The 23,708-nt window shown below is 44.6% G+C and overlaps 1 protein-coding gene across 1 annotated transcript; it reads right to left on the bottom strand.

Moving 5' to 3' along the window:
• Nucleotides 1–8,163: 8,163 nt before the first annotated feature.
• On the bottom strand, nucleotides 8,164–22,983 carry LOC146059610 (zona pellucida sperm-binding protein 4-like). Its single transcript, XM_083171975.1, has 12 exons — nucleotides 22,753–22,983; nucleotides 22,533–22,654; nucleotides 19,886–19,985; nucleotides 19,566–19,721; nucleotides 19,288–19,475; nucleotides 17,212–17,309; nucleotides 16,957–17,084; nucleotides 16,476–16,665; nucleotides 13,038–13,182; nucleotides 9,798–9,873; nucleotides 9,022–9,126; nucleotides 8,164–8,345 (listed from the first exon to the last, which is right to left on the bottom strand). The coding sequence occupies exons 1-12, from the start codon at nucleotides 22,943–22,945 to the stop codon at nucleotides 8,212–8,214; spliced, it is 1,635 nt and encodes a 544-aa protein (XP_083028101.1). The 5' UTR covers nucleotides 22,946–22,983; the 3' UTR covers nucleotides 8,164–8,211.
• Nucleotides 22,984–23,708: the final 725 nt, after the last annotated feature.

Below are 23,708 nucleotides of genomic sequence, written 5' to 3'. Positions count from 1 at the left end.
GTCTAATTTCTTACTTGGTGCACCAGCAGAAGACACTCTTTCCTGTCCCCAATAAGTATACTTGCTCAGTGTCTTTGGTAGCACACCCTCGTATTTCTAATACTAATGAATACAATAGAATGAGGGTCCATCCCAACTATATAATCTTTATTATCTGTGCAACTGACAAAACTTCCCCTGCGTACCTGCCTATTTTTCTCTTAAAATACTCATTTATCAATCAAATGGATCATGAAAGAAGGGCTTTGAATATGGGGCTTATTCGGACTTGAGCGCAGGCTGCGATTTTGCAGGGCGATTGGCTATCAAATGACTGCGCATACATATAGATCATAGCGGGCATGTGCGAGGCTATCCTGTGACAAAATCCAGCGTCTTTTCTAATCGCTGGCTGTATGCAAGTTGATTGACAGGAAGCCGCCATTTTGGGGTGGTAACTGGACATTTTCTGTGTCAGGGAAAATACAGGTGGGCCCAGGCGTTTTCAGGGAGGGTCTATGACTGGCCTCGATCACACTGTTTCTATTGCACCTACCGAGTAAGTCCTGGGCTGTGCACAGACTAAACACACAAAATCATAGGATACGTTCAAGACCCCACACATTAGCTTTCCCACCTGGTGAGGCAATGCAAGAGAGCTGGACAAGTGCCTAGTTATGTTTTCCTCAATTCAGGGCTCCATCCCTATATATCAGGCATGTCCAAACTAAGGACCTCCAGCTGTTCTGAAACTACACATCCCAGCATGCTTTGCCATAGTTTTAGCATTCCCTAATAGCAAAACTATGGCAAGGCATGATGGGACTTGAAGTTTCACAACAGCTGGAGGGCCATAGTTTGGACATGCCTGCTTTATATCCATTAGCAGAGCAATGATCTTGACCGATGCCCACCCATCTGGAGTTTAGCTCCGCCCCTCCTCAGGATGGCCGCACCTTTGGGAGGTATGATATAGGGGTAAATGTACCTATACACTACCCAGGTCATCCTTTCTAGTGAAGTGGGCAGGATAGGAAGAATAATGGCAGCAATCGTTGCATGTGGGAAGATGGTGGGGCGAATATGATGGATCATTTCTTTTCCTGGCATTTTACAGTGAGAGGTGGGGTATAATTCTGCAAACAGCTGACCAAAAATAAAAATGTTATTAAATGCCAGTTTTTGTTCAGGCTTAGTTCTTTTCATGTAATCACTACCAACAGGAGAACCAAATGGGCATATGTAGCACTATTCCCCTAAAGTATTTTATATTTATTACAGCTAAGGTTTTTTTAAAAGGTACAGAAATAAAGGGGGAAAAAAGAAAACATTCAAAATACAATATATTTTGATTAGAGATGTGCAGGTTCTGATTTACTCTGATTTCAAAGCAGGATCTTATTGACTATCAACTGTCAACAACTGTCATGTGATTGGAATAAGCAATAAGATCCTGCTTTGAAATCAGAGTAAATCAGAACCTGCACATCTCTAATTTTGATGTATGAATATATAAATAATACAAAATGGGCTTTCAATAGGAACACAAAGACGTCCTTAATACATGTCAAGTCCTAAATACATGTTCAGTATAATAAAGACCCGTTATTGACCTTCCACACAATAAAACTGTACGGCCAATTGTTCAAAAACCAATAACGTGGGATTAATTGATCCCATGCAATTTGCAAAACCCCAGCAGAAAGCTAGAAGTGATAACTTTTATCATAAATATATGAATAATGAACTTTTACGACTTCCTGTGATTAAAACCTGCAATAACAGGTGTTTGCCTTTGCCAGGAGAGTTATATAATTGTATCAGAGTATATTAAAGTTTTATGATGTGTGCAGACAGTAGGGCTGGTTACGCATTGGTGTGAGAAAAACACCAGTGACGCTGAATGGACATCTGGTGGTTACAATGCTTTCACATGCAATTGGGGGTCCAAAAGAGTCCACTACTTTCAGTTGCTGTGGGAACTGAAACTCAGAGGCGCATACTGTTGGCAGAGTGTTGCAGTATTTGGGTGATGTTAACCCACACAACAGAATAATCAGAACTTCTATCTTGTGAGCTGGTTCCTGATTGGCTGCCAGCCCGCGAGCTCTGATGGGCTGACAGGTGACTGTGTCACAGTGGCCACGCCCCCCGACACTTACATATGCGCGCATGCGCATTAAACACTTATGGGGGTATTTGTTATGGTGGTACGGGGTAACGGCAATATATCTTTTACCGGTACCCCCATACCGCCATACTTGCAACCCTGCGGACACTGCTTGTCTCTGCGACCAAGCTGCCATTCCCTGCCAGTTCTCTCACTTCCTGGCCTGCTTCACTGCAAGAACCAGTCAGGAGACAGATCCCAGTCAGTGCTACAATTCAGCCAATCAGCACTGAGCAGGAGGTATAAAGCCCAGCTCCAGGCACTGGAAGTTGTCAGTGCTTTGTTGTCTGTCAGCGTGTAGAGAGCTCAGCTTCCTAAAGACAATAGGGGAAATTTACTAAGAATATGAATACAAAGACTTCTGGTGGCTCCATGTGCGGCGACTAGGAGAGCCTGCTCCACTCCATCAGCCGCCCATATACCTTACTACAAGGCTTTTAGCCTCCAATAATGGCACCCACTGCTGTCCGACAGCCCACTGACCACAACCGCTGCATGGATAAATACTTTGCGGCCATGCCCAGCATGAAAAGCCGCACTAAAAAAGACAAAGATAAGAAGGAGCCCAAATCCAAGATGCCCCTGTCCGCCACTACCAGCATGTCTCTCCCGGTGTCTCCCGCACATATTGCACCTATAAACGAAGTAAAAGTGGGTATATAGACTTTAAAAAAAAATAGGCTTGTGAAGTTCAGTGTCTAGTTATCACTGTTGCTTCAGAAGGATATATACTGAAATGTAGCCGTTTGCCTTCTTGGCCTCTCACTGTCAGTAATATTAATTACACTATATCTATTTTTTGGGCAGTCTGCTGGGACGTATATTGCCCTTTCTGGTGGTTTTACAAACTTCAACGCAGACTGCTTGTTCTTCTGTTGTTACTTTATTTTGTAATAATTATTACGATACAATGTATATGGCTGTGGAGGGTACTTCAATTTTCAGTGGGATCTAGACAGCTAGCATAAATTCCTATGTCTTTTCTAGAAAACACCGAAAATCAGGGATATTTTTGCAATAACATAGATGTTTTTTACTTTCAATTATTATGCAACTGGGGTTCCAAGCTAATAAGTATTTGGGGTTACTGTGTGTGGTATTTGCACACTATATTGAGGTTATATATCACTCCTCTTGACTGGGGGTCTTCGTTCAATGAAGTATAGCAGGTGTGTATCAGAGGCTTCAGCAATTACACATGCTATTTTTCAGGTATAAATTCCTGTAATTCATTTGTAATGTTTTGCTGACCTCTAGTGGATGTTTTATAAAATGGCAGTGTTATATCCACTTAACCATTGATTTTTTTTAACCTGTCATTTTTAAAACCAGCACCAGGCCCAACCAGCCAGCGGGGTAATGTCACAGCCAGGGGACACTTATTATATAATGTCCCATGGCCACAGCATTAACCCCCAGACTGGTCAGCCTGGGCAAGGGTCCTGGGGAAGCAGAGACCCCCCCCCCCCCCCCCAATGAAGGGAATCCCCCCTCCAGAACTTACCTGCCCAGGCTGAAGCCTGGGGCTGTCCCCGGTACCCCTGGGCTGTGGTTACCGGGCTGATTGTAGAGTAACAAAGAATCAACTATTGTATATTGCTGTGGAACTATGAGTCCCAGCAAGCCTCCCCCACATGCAGGGACTTGGAGAACCACAAATCCCAGCATGCGGGGCATTAAAGGGCCCGCTGGGACTTGTAGTTCCATAGCAATACAAATAGTTAAATAAACACACTGACACCATAACAATAAAACTTTATTACATACACAGCCCTTTCATACATATACTAACCTACCTTGACCCTGTAGGTAGGTCTACCTCCGTCCATCCATCACCTGGTCCTGAAGAAATCCAATATGGGGTACCTGCGAAAGGAAATTATACTTACGGGGGTCCTCTGGCGTAGAGCAAGCCCTATTGGTTCCATGTAGCATCCAGGGAATTTGACAAAATAACAAACTGAAAAAACCGACACCTACGGACTGTCAGGAGGAGACGCAAGAAGCTCCTCCTTCCAAATACCGCTATTGGCCACCTAGCGGCCAATCAGGAGTCACTAGGCAGCCAATAGCAGTATTCAGGAGGAGGAGCCGCCAGATGTAAACACGCATCCCGGCTTCTCCTCCGTAGTCCGTACTGGTTTGGGTATTTGTTTTCTTCTTACCTGGATGCTACATGAAATGAAGAGGACTTGATCTATGCTGGAGGACCACCGTAAGTATGCTTTCCTTCCACAAGTGCCCTAACTGGATTTTCTTCAGGATCACCAGATGGACGGAGGCCTACATACTGTATGTGACAAAATAAGGAAAGTATCAGTATGAATGGGCTCGGTGTGCATTAACATTTTATTTTTCAGGTGTCTTTGTGTATTTAACTATTGGTTCTGCTGTGGAACAAAGAGTCCCAACAAGCCCATTATTGGACCGCATGCTGGGACTTGTGGTTCTCTAAGTCCCAGTATGTAGACCAGGCTTGCTGGGACTCATTAGTTCCACAGCAAAACCTAATAGTTTTTACACTATCTGCAGCCTGGTGCCCACAGCCCAGGGACACCACCAGGCTGGGCAGGTAAGTTCTGGAGGGGGGACCCCACGTCCCCAGCCCAGGCTGACTGGTCAGTAGGGATGAATGCTTTGGCCAGGGGACTTGTATAAAAAGTCCCCCCCCCCGGGCTGTGGCATTACCCTGCTGGCTTGTTGGGCCTGGTTCACAAAATACGGGGGTGAGGGATTTTTTGGGTTTAGTCGCTGCGCTCTGGGGAGGATGCTTTTCTATGAATACTGAAGAGTCTACCCTTGTGACTCAAAATAATATCTATACAGTATAAAACGTATAGTAGGGCCCTCTTCCCTCCTGTTCTCACAGCATCCTTCTTGCATTTCAATTACAGCTCTCTTGCATACAATCTATACCTGCATCTCTTCTCACTCACTTTCCTATATCTCAGATGTATTGTGTACTAAGATTTGTGCTCTCACGGTTATGTCTAGTTCTGTATACCTTGTACTGGTCTATATGTACGGTGCTGCATACCACTTGTGGCACCTTATAATAATAATGGCATTCTACAATCAGCGCTTCCCTTGTGTGTAGGTAGAGATGAGATCCCTACGGGCGGGAAGGAGGGGAGGACAGTTAATGGGATGACTAAAATATAGATCACTCCAGGTCAGACTATAGCTAAGGGACATTTGTGGCCAACTCTCCTTGCTGTATGTTTGGTACTTTACATCCAAGCCATATTTGTCCTATTATCTAGTGTCTGTATAGTACCCCTTTTCCACTAGCAACCTGGGTCGGACCCGGTAAATTGTACCCGGTTCGAACCCGGGTTGGACATGGGTGAGAGACACATTTCCACTACAGTGCTACCCGGTAAATTGCCTGATCATTCCCTTTTACACTTAACCTGGGTAAGGCCTTTTTTCCCCCTATAGATTACATAAGAAAAAGCCTTTTTAAAGGGCTTTACCATGGGAGGTCACAAAATAGGGCCACCATTAAAAATATTACGATATTAGAAGGAGAGACCACACTCATTTCTTTTAAAATAACTTTTCTTATATATTACTGTAAAATATTAAATCTTTGGAACTTTCAAAAGTTTCTTCACACAACACAAGAAAAGACATGCCATGCCAAAAAAGGGTAACAGAGTCCTGGGCGCTTCTTTCTGGTGTTATGCTGCCTTGCCTTAACCTGAGGGGGCTATTCCTTCTTCGCCCCAATAGAAGCAATGCAAATAGGTTTTTTGGTAAGGAATCTGATGTAGCGCCTTATTCCTTACCAAAAAACCTATTATTTACAAGAAAAGACATGTCCAGGTAAAATGTTTGCCGTACACCTGAGCTTTTGGCATACATAAAAATGAAAAAAGTGCACTTAAACATGTTAAAAAACAAGTGCCCATAAAATTTTAAAAAGTGCAAGATGTAGGGTTTAACCAAACTGTGCCCACAAGGCGACTGAATGCAATAGATGTATTCAACATTCTTACTGCAATTATGAATTTCAAAGAAAAAATAACAAGTATTTCTTATGACAAATTACGATATACCGTAAATTCAGGGGAGTCTAGGTTTGGCAGCAGTGTATTACGGCTAGTGGTGTTTGCCTCACTATACTCTGGGTTTAATGGGGCACTGGTAGCAGTGCTGGAGGCATAGCTAGTGCAAGTGTTGGTGGCGTAGCTAGCACCAGTGGTGGGGTGGTAGCTAGTTGCTGTGCTGGGGGCGTGGCTACTGGATCCTCTATATGGTAGAGGCTCTCGGTGTGGCTGTTGCTCACACAAAGTGCTAGGGGCGGAGGGAGTTGGCCCTCTACTGTATTGGCCATATGCATACTCATGGTGTGCTGGGGCCTGTGAAGCATGTGGCGGATACGTTGGATAATGAGGAGGTGGCATATACCCACGATTACGTATCCGTTCCAAGAAGGACAATTGTCTGTCCTGCATGTCCTTTAATTGATCCAAGAAAGAGTGCTGCATCTGTCTTTCATTTGCTAAAAACTTATCCATACGAGCATCCTCATTGGCCTGCATGCCGGAGTCCATTTCACGCAGTTGTTCTATTACTATTGAAGAGAAAGCTCTCGCTGCTTGATCAGAACGGTTTGTTTTTTTCTTCTTTGGCGGCACCTTGTAAACTGCAAGTGGGACAAACAAAAATACACTATAAACATTAAATAGCAGAGGTGTTTGCAGCCCTGTGCTTGCGGCCCTATCCCACCTGCGGCACTCTGCAACATATACCGTTGATTACTGGGATAAATGTTTTTTTTTTTTTTACTTACTATTTGAACGCAGTTTTGGTGTTTGATGTTCAGTCGCTTGCTCCGTTGTTGTTTCGGACCCCTCCTCCACCATGGACTGTGCGGTGTCAGACGAAACAGACCTATCGAGTAGACTGCACTCTTCATCGCCATCTTCCGAAATCAGGAGCGGAGAAGTTGGGCAGCACGGTGACATTGCCATGGTGGACTGTGTGTCAGGTGGCTCCTGGCTACTCTCCATCTGGCTGGCCAACGAGGATGACAGTGCCACAGGATTAGTCAGAGCTGTGTTGCCAAATGCCCTGCAGCATAGATCGTAATGGACCCACTCGACACCGCTTTTTTTCCTGTTCTGGTCAGAGACCTTGGTGAACTGCCTCTTTAGTGATTTCAATTGGTTAAGCACTTGCTGGTGAGAGCGGTGTATCCCCCTAGACTCCATCATCTGGGCAATATTTCTGTACAAGATTGCGTCTTTTACGGTACCAGTCACCTGGCGCTTCATTTCCTCCTCTGCCCTAATGAGCAGCAGCTCCTTCACTTCAGCATCAGACCAATTGCTGGCAGCCATAATGATGTTGTGCTGCGGGATGAATAGCAGTGTCCGCTGGGGCAGCCTGTGGTGCTGGCAGCAAATTGGAAGGTGGCTGCTGGAGCAGCCTCTGATACAGCAGGGGAAAGTCAGCAGGACAGACATGCAGCACATGTGCACAGAACGCTGTCCTCCATGCTTTGTGCGCAGTCTGCGGGGCTCTTAGTGATGACATCACTCACCAGCGCCCCAGCATCACCAATCAGTGAAGATTTTTACATGCTCAGTCAAATAACCCGGTTAGGGAGCGTTTCCACTACCCTTGAATCCGGGTAGTAACCTGATCATGACCTGGGAATCCAAACCGGGTTATTTGACAGGGAGCATTTCCACTAGCAGAAAAACCCGGGTAGAAGCGCGTCCCCGCGGAGATTACCGGGTTATTTCGTCTAGTGGAAAAGGGGTAATTATATATCTGTTTTCATATCATCGCACAAATCAACCCTCCAATGCTTTAAGACAGGCATGCCCAACCTGCGGCCCACCAGCTTTTGTGAAACTACACATCCCAGCATGCTGGGATGTGTAGTTTCACAACAGCTGGAAGGCCGCGGGTTTGACATGCCGGATCTAAATGAAGACCAGTGTAACATGGGCTGCTATAATAGGATATGACAAACCACAACACACAAGGAGCCCAATGAGCCATGTATAAAATAAAGTGATATTTAATGTGAAGGTTGTACAAGCCAACTAGTTTTTCACAGTGGGAGCCTTAGATTGTATTTTAACAACATAAATCACTCCTACTAGAACAGAAAGAATGCCGACCACAATTACTATTCTGACCCACTCCTTGTCCATGGGTTGATTGGAGACAGGAGAACCTGCAAGAGAGCAGTCGGAGATCGGTCAGACACATTAGAAGCAGCAGGACTAACTGCAGGTCAGCGTACATCATTATTACACAGGATAGGTGCATTGTAATAAGAAGTTGCATTTACAATAAGGTTATAAAAACTTTTGCTGGTATTAGTTATTTCTAAAGCAAGAAAACAAAAAACCTGATTTCGGAGTTGGACATTTGCACAAAAAAAATCTTTGGATTCAAGATGGCTTGTGTTGGTAACTGCTAATAGGTACTGTGGTGTAAAAATACCACCACAGTCCAAGCTGGGGGGGGGGGGGGGGGGGGTGTCCTCTGCAGATTCCATATGGATGGCATGGAATCTCCAAAAACACCCTTCCAAAAATGGCTACCGCCTTCTAGGAGACAGATGCTACAGGTTCTACTGGACCTCTGGCATCTGTCAGGGTAAGGGAGCACACCTTGACTTGGCAGATGTGGATTCCGGAAGCGCTCTCATCCGTAACCCCTGGCAAGGAGCATGTACAGGGAAAAGAGAACTATATACACATACACAAAACAGGAGGATGAGAGCTACAACAAGTGGTCAGGTAACCATGAACACCTGCAGATGCATGGTTACTCGCATTAACATTACCTATAACCTAGTAAGAGTGCCGCCACAGCCAATGAGTGTATAATAATCGGATGCACACCTTTGCCAACGATATTAGATTCCTGATTAGGTGGAAAGTACACCGGCCTCTTGGAGGACACCAGGATGGTCATGTTACCGGCAGTTTCACGCACTGATCTCCGATCTGCAAGATGACAACGTATTAGACAGATAAAAGGACCTTCAAAAGCCCTTATTGTGGATCTAGATGAGATTCATCCAGCTACTGCTCTATGTATTGGAGGGGTGAGGGTGCCAGCAGGGGTGGATTGGGAACTAAAAGTGGCCTCACGTGGGAAACACCAACACAATATGGTGGGATACATCACTACACTTGTGTGGAAGCCATTGGTTTCAATATGGTGGGCAGCCCAGTGACCCCACACCTTTAAGCTGCTGTTACAGAGCACAGAACTCCCATTTGACATAATACCACCTGTCAGCCAGACCGTCATTGGCTGGCAGGTGCATCGGCCTCAATGCAAATAGTGTTATGGGTGATTTGAAGATGGGAGTCGACAAACTGGTATCTTGATTAGGGCCCCATGGATGTCTAAATCTGATTAACACACCCATGGGCCCAGCACTATGAGAGCAGCATCTGCACACAACCACCAGAAAAAAAATTACACAACTTCAAAAAAAAAATAATAATAGAAAAATATATATATATTGATTCAGAAGTATTTTTTTTCAGGTCTGCAAAGTGGTCATCTGTCATTTCATAGACTTCTGGGAAAATCGGAGAGTATGTTACAGTCCTAGAACACAAAATAATGATCCCACAAAAAAGTATAAATATCAGTTGTATCTTACTTCCTTGCTGGCACAGTGATATACAGGGCTCAGGCTCATTATGAGCACATGCAGAGGCTCGGCAGTGCAAATATACCTGTTGGAAGAAAACATGTTCAATAAAAAAAACAAAAATTTTACTCCCTGTGAAAGACCTTCCTTGAAGTCCATCTGGGGGCTGTTGCACACGGACTCCTGGGTTACGTGTGAAGAGAAAAGTCTGTCCCTGGTAAAATTAACTTTTATTTAGTTATTAAAAGGCTGCGAAATATATACCTAAAGGTATTTGGACACAACGGAGACAGTGATAATGTTTAAAAGGAAACGGTGGCGAGCAGGTGGCACACTTTAGTTAACACTTAAATTTTAACAGTTTCAATGACTGCTGTGAGTTTTGAGCAGTATCTTAGTGGTTAACTGTTCAGTGAAAATTTAACAGTACTCAGACGTGAATCCCTTATGGTGTGTACACACTGGCCGATATGGCTTCCGATGTTGCCGATATAGTGAACATTGGAAGCCATATCGCATGCCGATTAAGTACTTTTTAGGGCTTTCGAGCCCGATGCATGCTCCCGTGTGAGCGCAAATAGGCAGTGACATAGTGAGGGCAAGCAAGACTATATAGTGCAGATCTGCACTATATAGTCTTTGTGCTTAATACTCACATAGCTTCGGGGGCCAGAGGGGCTTCTCGTGGGGCTGCAGGACTGATGCGCAGTGACCCGGAAGTCCACCGCATAGAGGAGGGCGGAGGGTGTGGCCTCTGATGTATGCATGGGGGGGGCGGGGCGGCGGGGGGGGGGGAAGCTGTTGCTGTGCCACGGCCCCGGTTGTCGCAGCACCCTGCCATCTGTGCCCCTGCCCGGCACCTGGTGACAGGTATCGGTAGTGTCCTCTCCTTCATGCTGTGCGATGCGAGTCCCAATGCGATCAGATCTTCTTCCCCCCTCTAATCCATCCCACCTCCATCAACAACTCAGATTTTGCTAAGCACAGCAGCAGGAAGGAAGAACCAATAGGGAACTACAAAACAGTCTACACCAGTGCTTCCCAAATTTTTTTTTTTTTTTTTTTTTAAATCAAGGCTCCCTTTAGCTCCAGTCAATATTGCCATCCCATTTAGAATGATTGTGGCAGAGTTCAGGGTAGGGAGTCACTAGGCCAAGATTGCCACAACGCCATTGTAGCCTTGGCACACTCTGGCATCCCTTACATGGGTTCAAACCCCCCAAGCTACAAGCTAACTGGCACCACAGAGTGAATCTAGATTAGTGCAACCTCTTGGCAATTTCTGGGCACAAATTGAACGGGCAAACAGCTGATCCTGGATTGCCTTTCGCCTCATGTCAGTGCCTCCAGACACGGTTTCCAGATTCGGCGTGCAAATATGATAAGCAGCTTAGCATATGCAATCCAAAGCAATACAAGAGGATGTGCATACCACCCCCTGCCTGCATTTGAGCTAACAAAACGGATGTGCTCGCAGTTGTAGAGGAACATCGGTCACAATGCTCCTCTACACCTGGAGAGAGAGTAGGTCTAAAAAGGTGCACACACATTTATCGCTGGCAACCATATTGCCAGCGATTGGAGTGTGCACCAGCGATAAATCGCCGGGTGCGCGCTCCCGTTTCTTTAGCCCCCTTATGATCGCTGGTCACAGGACCATGCTCCTGCGACCAGCCGATTCCCTCTGCGGCTCCCTTTCATCAGCGACCATCTCTGGTCGCTGATGAAAAGGAGACACTGAGCAATATATCTCCCCGTGTGTACACCGCTTAACCTTACTCAGGCTGTCTTGCCCACATTTCTGACAACACTGGCTGTTTACATTATGGGCCTTATTCTGATTGACTCGCAAGGCTGCAAAATTCGCAGCCTCGCAAGTATATTAGACGCCGCCCTCCGCGCCGGCCACACCCCCCGAATGGATGATTTACGTAATCATCCATCCGCAGGTGGGGAGAAATCATTCGATGGTCACCACCCATGCACGCAGTTCAGTCACTTATATAGTCCCTCTAAACTGCGGGCGCACTGTGCAAGGACAGGGCGGGCAGCTGACATCCGGGGATGTTAGCTGCCCACCCCCCGCATGTCCATCACAGCCTCATTGCCCTGAGAGCACCCAGCAATTTTTTTTTTATATATATTCTTTGTATTTTTGACATACTTTAGTAATTCAAAAATCTTGGGATTTACGCTAGTATGACCGGAAAGGCTGAGCCTCACCCCACTGGTTAATTGACTAATAAGTACAGCAACAATCAATTGGGATACTGCAGTGTTTTGCAGATCATTAGGTTTAAAAATATCTACAGATGGTGCTAATTACTCGTGCCCTAAAAAAACCTGCACCGTTATGGTTTTGTAAGAGTTTAGAAACACTTCTATACTGTAGAAGATTTTGGGTTTCATAATAGACCTGCATAATAAGACATATTGAGATTGCTTATTGTTGTAACACTGCATCCTAGCACGCCCAAAAGGCAAGAAATGCTGGGCCTTTTAGTTCCACAACAGCTGGAAAATCTAGTTCATTGCCTGACATGGTCGCACCAGACACCTGCACCTACTGAAAGTTATCATTGGTTAATAAAATTACACCCAACAAGGGTTACATAGTTCTAATTAACAGAATTTGATCATTGTATAGATTTTCTAAAAACTTGTCAATTATGTGGTTAAGGGCCAGATGCACTAAGCTTCAAAAGTGATAACATGGAGAGTGATAAACAGACAGCCAATCAGCTCCCACCTGACATTTTTCAGACATAGCAGAAAGAAGCTGATTGGCTGTGTTTATCACTCTCCATGTTATCACTTTTGAAGCTTAGTGGATTTGGCCTTATGTCTCCAATCTCGTTTTTTGGGGGGTATTACGTGATTGAGGCTCTAATCTTGGCAGGTTCTTCCAAAAAGGACTACTAGATCATTTATGCCCTCTATATAGGATTATTACACAATTCTCCATGTAATACACTTCAGCAGTCAGACGGCTCCGCTGGCTGTTTGCCAGTGACAGATGCAGGGACGATGTTAGCCCTAGAAAGGGACGGGTCTGCAGTAGATCTCCCTCAAATTATGCTGCTTGGAAGGCAGCTTCTATCTCATTATCTCCCATTCTAATTACCATCAGATCATGGTAAGATGTGTAGTATAAATGCAGCTGGTAATTAAAGTCTTTAATCCCCCCCCCCCCCCCCCCTATAAATAAGGCTCAGAAATAAGCAAACAGATTTCATTGCCAGTACTTACCAGCCCATTTGTAGCCATTTTAAAAGAGTGTTCCATGCTCTTTATATGAACGAGAAACCTCTTATATGTTACTGGAAAGCTCAGTCCATCATATGTTGCAGGAGATCTCTCTTGTGACGTACGGTTATCACCAGTAAATGGGCACCTAATTGAAAGCACAATTACCATAGGTTTGCTCATTAATGAAATGCCTATGTTTCTTATGCAAATTTATGCAACTCTGTACCTCGCTTTCCAACGTCAGAATCCATCTCAGATTAGTTACTCTTACCTATGAAGCCATTATGACCACCACCCCTTCTCACGTAAAAGGGTAATTGATAAGTAATGGTCAGTATACCGACACCTAAAGCTGTTCAACTGTATAGTGAGCAAATGAGCCCGCAAGCCCATCAGAATGCTGGCGGCCAGGATGCCAATGTCAGACCACTGACAGTCAGCCAGTCATACCCCACCCACACACCATAGATCTAGCTCTGGCTTATGCCTCACATCTGGCAATTACTCACTCCCACAGACAAGCCTTCCTCCCTCTGATACCAAACTGTGTGTATGTCTTCTCCATCGCTCTTATTGGACAGACACTCCCGCAGAATTCAAATCTTATATATCTGTCCATTACAGTTTACTTTGCTCCAACCTATACTACCCACACTATTATCTTTCAAAGCCCTCTAGTCTAAACTCAATTAAGCAGTGTCCTCTCAATTATAATGTAAGCCGTCATGAGCAGGGCCCTCCCTACCTTTTGTTTTCAGATCTGCTTTTATTTTGTATGTTCCCGTGTTATGCATTTCCTTGTCTCCCACTAGCCAGAATGTTGTGGAACTTACACATTTGTGACGACAATAAATATTACAAATATTATACTCTGGGAGTTAGTATAGAAGCAATAGGGTGAAGGCCCGTACACATGGGGCGATTTCAGACTATTTAAGCACACATTGCATCGTATGTACAAGTCATAGATGTGTGGTCCCACAAGTCACGATCGCCTGACTGGATCTCGACTGCATGCAGATCACCAGAGCACACTAGACTGCACAGATCACTCAGCACATGTGAAGGGGAAGTGTCAGACAGTCCACTGCAGCTCATACTTTGCTAGATGTATCCATCCAACTATAAAAAGTTATCGAACAACCTCGACAAGTTCCAGCCTTTTTGATGGTCCGATAATAGTGGTCAGCTTTAGCAATACACTATACAGTTATATGGGCAAATCATTAGATAGTGCATGTCCAGCATATTTATATACAGTTGAGCTCATAAGTTTACATAGCCTAGCAGAAATTGATTTTCTGGCCATTTGTCAGAGAATATGAATGATAACTCACAAACTTTTCTTTCACTCGTGGTTAGTGGTTGGGTGAAGCCATTTATTGTCAAACAACTGTTTACTCTTTTTAAAATCATAACGTCAACATAAACTACCCAAATGACCCTGATCAAAAGTTTACATACCCTGGAGATTATGACCTGATAACATGCACGTAAGTTGGCACAAACTGATTTGAATGGTTACTAAAAAGGTAACAAGAGAAAGAGAAAAGGTCAGTTTCTGGTCTCCTGAAAGACCCTTGCATCTTTCATCCAGTGCTGCACTGATGTGTCTGGATTCTGAGTCATGGGGAAAGCAAAATAATTGTCAAAGGATCTGCTGGAAAAGGTAATTGAACTGTATAAAACAGAAAGGGATATAAAAAGATATCCAAGCAATTGAGAATGCCACTCAGCAGTGTTTAAACTGTAATTAAGAAGTGGAAAATTAGGAAACCAAATCACGGTCCGGTAGACCAAAAAGATTTCAACCACAACTGCCAGGAAAATTGTTCGGGATGCAAAGAAAAATCCACAAGTAACTTCAGCTGAAATACAGGACTCTGAAGAAAAGTGGTGTGGTTGTTTCAAGATGTAGAATAATGAAGAATAATGGGCTGCATGGTTGAGTCGCCAGAAGAAAGTCATTACTACACAAGTGCCACAACGGCATCCTGCTTGCAATACTCCAAACAGCACAGAGACAAGCCTCAAAACTTCTGGAACAAAGTAAATTGGTGTGATGAGACCAAAATTGTACTTTTGGCCACAACCATAAATGTTACATTTGGAGAGTCAACCAGGAAACAATGATGAAAGGTACAGCATTCCTTCTGTGAAACACAGAGGTGGATCGCTGATGTTTTGGGGATGTGTGAGCTACAAAGGCACTAGGAACTTGGTCAAAATTGATGGCAAGATGAATGCAGCATGTTATCAGAAAATACTGGAGGAAAAATTTGCACTCATAAGCCCAGAAGCTGCGCATGGGACGTACTTGGACTTTCCAACATGACAATGATCCAAAACACAAGGCCAAGTTGACCTGTCATTGGCTACAGCTGAATAAAGTGAAGGTTCTGGAGTGGCCATCTCAGTCTCCTGACCTCAAGATCATTGAGCCACTCTGGGGAGATCTCAAACGTGCAGTTCATGCAAGACAGCCCAATAATTTACAGGAACTGGAGGCTTTTTGCCAAGAAGAACGGGCAGCTTTACCATCTGAGAATAAAGAGCCTCATCCACAACTACCACAAAAGACTTCAAGCTGTCATTGTTAAAGGGGGCAATACACGGTATTAAGAACTGGGGTATGTAAACTTTTAATCAGGGTCATTTGAGTAGTTTCTGTTGTCATTAGGATTTATAGAGTAAACAGTTTGACAATAAATGGCTTCACCCAACCAATAACCATGAGTGAAAGAAAAGTTTGCGAGTTATCATTCATATTCTCTGACAAATGGCCAGAAAATAACAAATTCTGCTAGGGTATGTAAATTTATGAGCACAACTGTATATATTTTTAATTTAAAAAAATAATAAGTATTAAATAGAACCCATTTTAGATCACCCATCTAAGGAGGAAAATAGTTTCCTATATACCTACATGACATGAGAAATTTCAGCCATTTCCTACTTTTTTTAAATAAAAAACATTTAAAAAAGGTTTCACTGACAGCTGACCATTCATTTTGGGATCCTACATTTTCAAAGTGGAAAACCAATTGTTTAGTTGGTTACATGGTTAATATCATACAATGTACCGTACATGGAAACCACCTTATACAATGTGTATATGGAATCTGGATTTTGATTAGGCATGCAATAGGATGGACAAGATGTCGACAATGTAAACATGGAAATGGCCAACACACGAAAAGGTAAACACCAGCTTGAGGATTTTTTTTTTAAACTCTTGATTGGGAACAGTTAACACGTTAAGTGCAACAGTATATGAGCAAGGCACCCGGCCCAAAGCATGGCGAGCCGACATGGCACAGTTATTGGGGATCCACGTGCTCAAAAAATGTGAGAGACCTTTACAGGTGTCAATTTAAACAGTTGACGATGATCCACACCCTTGTATACAATAGCTGTGCATAACAGTTCTTTTCTCACCCAGTATCCAGAAGAGGCCACTTAAAATCATGCTCAGAGTCTGCAGTTGGTGTAGCCCAGCACTGATGAAGAATTAATGTGAAGTTCATCTCTGTGCTCTGCAATAGTCGGACCTCAACAGGGATAGGCTCTTGAGGCTGCTTTATCACAGGACACTCTCCATCAACATAGAATTTCCTATACAGGTCATCTGAGGAGTAAATCAGAGTTACCGCATGTAGAATGATTGGACTAATGCGAAGGATAAGAGGTGAATGGGAACATTACGTGAGACCACATATCTCAGAGCAGAAGTATGATCTAGAAATGTATCAAGGATTATTGGGCAATAGGGCAGGGCATTGGCTTCTGTTCTAGAGCTGCTCTACAGCCAGGGTCCTCACACAATAGTTCTCCAAGTGGGTAATTTTTATGGGGCACACACACACACACACACACACACACACACACACACACACACACACTTGAGTAGACTAATCACCTTTAGCAAACCTCATCTGCAATGTGGGTGGTTTAGATCCAGCATCAGGAAGAGATGCCAATGGGAGGAGTGTACCAGTGTTCTGTGTAGGTCGACCACTGGGTTCTATGCTACATTGGATGTGCAGCCTACACAGAGAGAAGAACATACATTTACAATTAATACTCTAGAGCGGATACTCAGACACCCAAGCAGCAACAAATCGGATATATACTGTAAAGTCTTACATCAGTCAGATCATTAGGTAAATGTTACCTGAATGGACTACCCAGCTCTGTAGACATCACTTTCTGCCTTCTCACATCAGTCTCTGTAACCACTATGCTCTCATAGCTCAGTGTAACAGCCAGCTCCTGTGTGCCATACAGAGGTAGGTCATGTTCTTTAGTATTCACTTTGGAACAAATGAGAAATCATCCCCATATAGGGATCAATTACATTGGTGTAAAAGTGACAAATTGAGGATTTGCCAAACTGTAGGATTTTATGCTCTTGAAAAAGTACAAATTTTAATAAATTGTGGTCAGAGTTTTTGCATTTGTTTATGGGTGTGTACAGGGCCCGGATTTGTGCCTAGGCCCGGGAGGCACCGGCCTCAGGGTGGCACCAATTAAGGGCGGCAGGCAGGCTGACATTCTGTTAAATAGCAGCATTGGAACAGCGGGTGGGCAGCGGCAAGTGACGAGCGTCACCTGCCACTGCCCACCCACTCTGCCATGCACATTACATCACCACTTAGTGGCTGGGTCCGTTGGTCCCCCTGCACGTCTGGAAATGGCTCAGGCTCACTGCTGCCGGCTCCCGCCCATTGGCTACTCTATACACACACACACACACACAGTCTATTGGCTGCTGTGTATCCAGCAGCTGAGCAGAGCGGCGCGCAGATCCTCCCTGCGCTCAGTCAGTCACAGTGCGAGAGACTGACAGATACACTGTACTGTAAGTGCCTCCCTCCCTCCGGGTCCTCCATACAGTGAGCAGTCCAGAGTGCTTAAAAAAATATTGGAGGTGGGCTACACTCAGTTAAATTTTAATGAAATATAAAAACAACAATGTATATACATATATGATTACATTAAAATAGAAGGGATGGGGGGGGGGGGGGCAGACACAAAAATGCTGTGCCTAGGGGCGGCCTGACCCCTAAATTCACCCCTGGGTGTGTATAATAATTGTATTAAGTGTATGGACCTTTGATACAAACAAATGAGCAAGTATACAGAGTGATTGGTTAAAATCTATTACTATCTCAGTTTGGTATAACCTAAGATTAAGAAAATAGTGTCCCCTTCAAACCATATTATTATCAGTCTTACCAACAGGGTATCTTTGTAGGGGTGCTGCTTAGATTATTTCAAAACATGACAGTGTGTATTTTTACTAAGAGTATACTTACTCAACCCTCGCTAACCCTCCTTCCCTCCCCCTAAGCACCTCCCCCCCCCCACTAGTGCCTAAACCTAACTCCTGTACCCAGCCGCCTTACCCTAAACCCCCTTGTAAGTGCCGAAACCTAACCCCCCCCCAAGGCTACTGATTGCATCCTTACACTACAGGTTACTAAATTCTGCTGGACAGATGTTTAACTTTTTGCTTTCATTGACATGTATTCCGCTCGCCACACTTCGGGATAGTCTCGCGGGGCTTGCCACTTTTTAAAATCACCTTCACACCGACGTGGATAGTGGTGGTATGAACAGGTCGGGAGGACGCGTACCACATCTGCTCGCCACGCTTCAGGCAGACTTGGATAGTGGGGGGTGTGCAAGGATGGAATAGCATGCAAATCACGGAATATCGGCCGCAAAATTGCATCCGATTTTTGCATGCGATTTGCGGCCGCCATGATAATACACAAGTACCCTCCCCTCTATTAGATTTTATTACGATAATAGGTACTTATGTAATATCTGGGCTCCCGTTTTTCTTATGAGACCGCGTCCGCTCGCCACGCTTCGGGCACGGTGGCTCACTGCGCTCGCCACACTATATAAAATCAACTCCATGCGTAGTTGGATAGTAGGGGTATGAAAAAATGGGGTGCATTTAACATGGGAGCCCAGATAATACATAAGTATCCGATAATAAAATACCCTATTATATTTGCCCTTTTGCTTCTAAGGCTGTGCTGGCATTCAGTATACCGACACCAGGAAACTAGAGCTGGATTTCCGACACCAATTGGAATGCCAGCAGCAGAAAGCTGAATGGGGACTCACTGGGGTTGGTTAACGTTAGGCAATAACCATAAAAGGTGGCCATACACGGCTGTGATATGTCCCATACACCCCACTTCTATGGGAGGCTCAGGCATTTCTTCTCACTTACTCTAGATGTTGTTCCACATGTTGAAAGACTGAACTCGAAGAGAACAAATCCAGAGGTCCTCCGTACGGGGCTACACTCTGCATCACTCCCTTGCATCATGTGGATGGAGTCTAGCCGGAGGGGTGGCCGTGTTAGGTCTTTAGAGACCGCAACAGATATCAGCGCATCCTTGGTACAGTGGATGGTCACTGGTAATAAGATTGTACAAGCAAGGCTCACATTAGTACACTATAGATTTGGCATTGGATAAACTCATTCATACCATGTAATCCCCCTACCTTTTTTTCCATAGTAACAGGGGTTCATTTGGTCTTCACCATCAAAGCAGCATCCCTGTTTATTGCACATATGGCGAGAGGTTGGGGAACGGACACAAGCAATTCTTTCTTTAGGCAGGACAGCGGAGCACTGATCAGGAGCGGATCCACCGAGAGCTGAAAGGGGGATTGTTATTAGGGATGATCGGATGTGATGCAGAATCTAAATGAAGAAACTCATTAATTGCAATATATAATAAATTGATATAATAGCACCTTCTGGCCAGGCCTACAAGGAGCAAGAATTCCTATTCCAATAATATACTGCATGAGGGACTTACCGCCTAGTTTAGGACATTTCAACTCTTTAATTTGCGGGTGCATCCATTTTCCAGACACCAATTCCTTTTCAATCAGTATGGTCAGTATATGTGTGTACTCCTAAGACAGAAGAAAAAAAAAAGGGAGTTCAGTATGGGGTGTCCCTGAAGGCACAGAGTGCAGCCTAATACTAGAGACATGAGTGCAGTACAGTGCTTAGCACTCAGTTATAATTACACTTGGTAGCCCACTTAATCACCCAAATAATCTGTCAATACAAATAGGTTTGACCCTAGGACACATACATTTTTGGCAGGCAATAATTTCAAGTTTCTATGGGGTATTATTACCCCTATATGCATAGGCGAATCTAGAATTATGGCAAAAAGGGGGCGTGGTCTCATGGGAAGGAGGCGTGGCATCACAAAAAGGCCCTCCAGATGTTGTGAAACTACACATCCCAGCATGTTTTGCAATAGTTTTAGCATTCTCTAATAGGAAAACTGTGGTAAAGCATGCTGGGATGTGTAGTTTCACAACATCTGGAGGGCCAACATTGGACATGCCTGCTTTAGACCATACACAGTAATGCCCATTACACATTTTAGCAAACTCCGTAATACCCATTACACATAAAGCCACACGCCATAATGCCAATTACACATTGTGCCACACATCATGATGCCCATTACATACTATATAACAAACCGTAATGCCCATTACATATTTGCCACAAGTGCTGCTTACCTACGTGCTCATTGCTAGGGGGTTCTTACTTGATGGCACCATAGTACCCATTACACATGATTCCGCGCACCATAGTACCCATTACACATGAGCTGCACACATAATGCCCCTTACACATTAAGCCACACATTATGCGTAATGCCCCCACATACCGCCACTTGTAGCGTCCCTTAAGCAATGCCCCCAAAAGTGCCATTTAGTGTAAATTTTTATATGAGCCTTCGCGGCTGCTCCTGGTGACCCCTATAGCCGTGTGGACATTTGAAATATTGTTGTGTAAAGGGGGGGCGGGCTGAGGTGAAAGCGGGGAGAAGAATTGGAGCGGAAGCTGCAGGGGTGACAGTCATTGACAGCTGGGCAGAGAGCAGGGGGCTGCCCGGCTGTATTCAGAGCACTGCAGGTCACAGTTGTTTGAAATAATACCCCTTTCACAACAGAAAATGCAGGGATTTACACGGGAATATGGTCCCAGAATATGGTCCCAGAATCATGCAGGGACATTCCCAGGCTGACCCCTTATACACCTGCATTTTCTGGTGTGAGGTGGAGAGACAACCACTCCCCTCTCCCTAGCCCCCTTTAACCAACCAGCTATATCTTCGGAACCAAATGACCCATTTACATGAGACCAGTATCATATTGAAGAACTTTTGAGTTGGCTTCAAATGATTTTGGTCCCGTGAAACTGGTTCCAGAGAAATCTGCCCTCAAAGAACATAAACAGTCATGAAATTACATTTCATTAACCTCAATATCCCTGGAACCAATTAACCCATATGGATCCAGCCTGGTATCAGATTGAAGGCCCAGCAATTTGGGTTCGACTGAGATCAACCTCGAGCTTCAGTGATGCCGAAGGGGGAACTGGCAGCCGTTGAACTGGGTGGGGGTCGGAATTAGCGGGTCCCATGTTATCCTATAGGGAAAACGTTCCAGCTTTGCCTGGCAGTATCTCCGGTTCCCAGGGGGCTAGAGACACAGGGCTGGGTTCGTTGGAAAGTCCCTCAGCTACAAAATGGGTTAATGGGTGGTCCGGTGCACCCCCGGACCACCCCCTAGATTCGCCTATGCCTGTATGTGTTCTAGGGTTAATAACATTGTGGTCAGCGTATGTGGAACTGAAGGTTATGGGTTATTGGGTCGACAGCTGAAATAGGTCGACAGGGAAGATCGACAAGCATTTGTCAACATGAGGTTTTTTTTTTTTTTTAAGTTTTCCCCCAGAAATTTTAGCAGTCGACATGGACACCGTCCAAGTGTGCCACGTCTGCTCGCTGCACAATATTTTATTCTCCCATCCCTGCTGCAGAGGGTGGTAAGGGATGAAATACCTTTTGACCTTTGACCTATTTCAGGACCCGACACTATGACAGTATTCTGAACAGAAGGTTTCCTTCCCTTCTAGGCACCTGTGCCCCGTTACTAGTGACCCCCATCCTTGACTGCTGCAGTACAACTAAAGCTGCATACAACCGGCCAATATATTGAGTGCTCAGTTGAATGGCCGATAAAGTCACTGTACTATCAGTCTGTGTTACATATAAAAAGGACCAATGCTCAGCATGGTTTTATTGTAAAAGTATAAACAGTACAGGGGGAACATTGAAATCAGTGGGTATAAAAAAAAGGGGGGGGGGGGGGGGAACACACTACTATGCTGGAACCCTAGAAGACCACCTTAGGTCAACTATTGGCAGACATAGGAGCAGATGCATTAAGCTTCAAAAAGTGATAAACAACCAGCCAATGAGCTCCTACCTGTCATATTTCAAATCCCTCTGTAACATGGCAGGCAGGAGCTGATTGGTTGGTTATCACTCTCCACTTGAAGCTTAGTGCATCTGGCCCACAGTACGGGTTTATTTTATATAAAACACAATAATTAGCAATCCTATCTTAATCTACTTGCACAGAACAAACCTGGTTATGGACATAACACCCATCATAGGCAGAGTGTAAGGTCACAAATCCACCTGGACGTCTCAGGATCCAAGTCCCACAGTTGCTGCTGTTGGATAATTCCTGAGCGTTCCCCTTCTTGTCTGCAGGTGCAAAGTATAAACGTCACTTATGTTTTGTATTAAACAACCCATTCCCTGGTGGCAGGGATTCTCATCCGAAAGCTATTAATTCCCCTTACCCAGTGCACTAACTCTGACAGAAACGTATCCATGACGTTTTGTATGAAATATGTACTGAAATCCGTGAGCGTTACAATATAATCCAGGGGTGCTGGTAGGAGTTATGCTCCATAAACCTTCCTCGGCAGCAGATGGGAGGGGGCAGAGACATAGAACCATTAGCAAACGCAGCGGACAGCAATGGAAGGTCATTGTTCTGATCGTCTGCCAGTACTGGCTGTCTGCAAACTACAGATTTAGGTGCAGCACACCTGCTAATCCTGGACTGCCATTTGTAGGTATGTATCAGCCACAAATGAGTTAATTGATGTCACTTGTGGCTGCACACAGCTGTACTAATTAGCTTAGTAACTAACTATAGAGGATTATGCACATGCATACCTTCCTGCACCCGGTATGTGGTCAGGTCAACTATTGGTCGACACATAAAAAGGTCGACATGCATAGGTCAGGGTTGCCTTCCTGACCCTCTCCATCAGGGAGAAAATGCTCTGTACCTGGACTTCCCTGGTAATGTATGATTGCCATCACCTGTGGGGAGCTGGGTAATTGATAAGAAAGGTGTTTCACCACATTACCAGAGAGGTCCAGAAACAGAGCATAATGCTGGCCACACATCAGACCAACTTTTCTCCAACCATCCAACTACTGTAGTTGGTCGGTTGGACTGAAAATCTGGTACTGAATGGGGGCAAATGCCAATAAGCAATTTGCTCACAAACTCAGGAGAATGGACAAAAACATTCAGTGAAATTGTTTAAATCAAATAGGTCCAAATACAGTACATTGTCTGAGTGACAGCTGTTGTCCATTTTCCAATTTGGGAAACAAATAACTTAATTACAAATTACATTTGCTCCTATCCAGTACCAGGTTTTTATTCCATCCAACCAACTAGTTGAATGGTTGGAGGAAAGTTGGTCTGATGTGTGGCCAGCATTACCCTCTCCAGGAG

This window comes from Crinia signifera, chromosome 2 (genome assembly GCF_055691185.1).
Source record: "Crinia signifera chromosome 2, ASM5569118v1, whole genome shotgun sequence".
Classification (NCBI taxonomy): Eukaryota; Metazoa; Chordata; class Amphibia; order Anura; family Myobatrachidae; genus Crinia; species Crinia signifera.
This window is presented reverse-complemented; position numbering and strand designations above follow the sequence as displayed.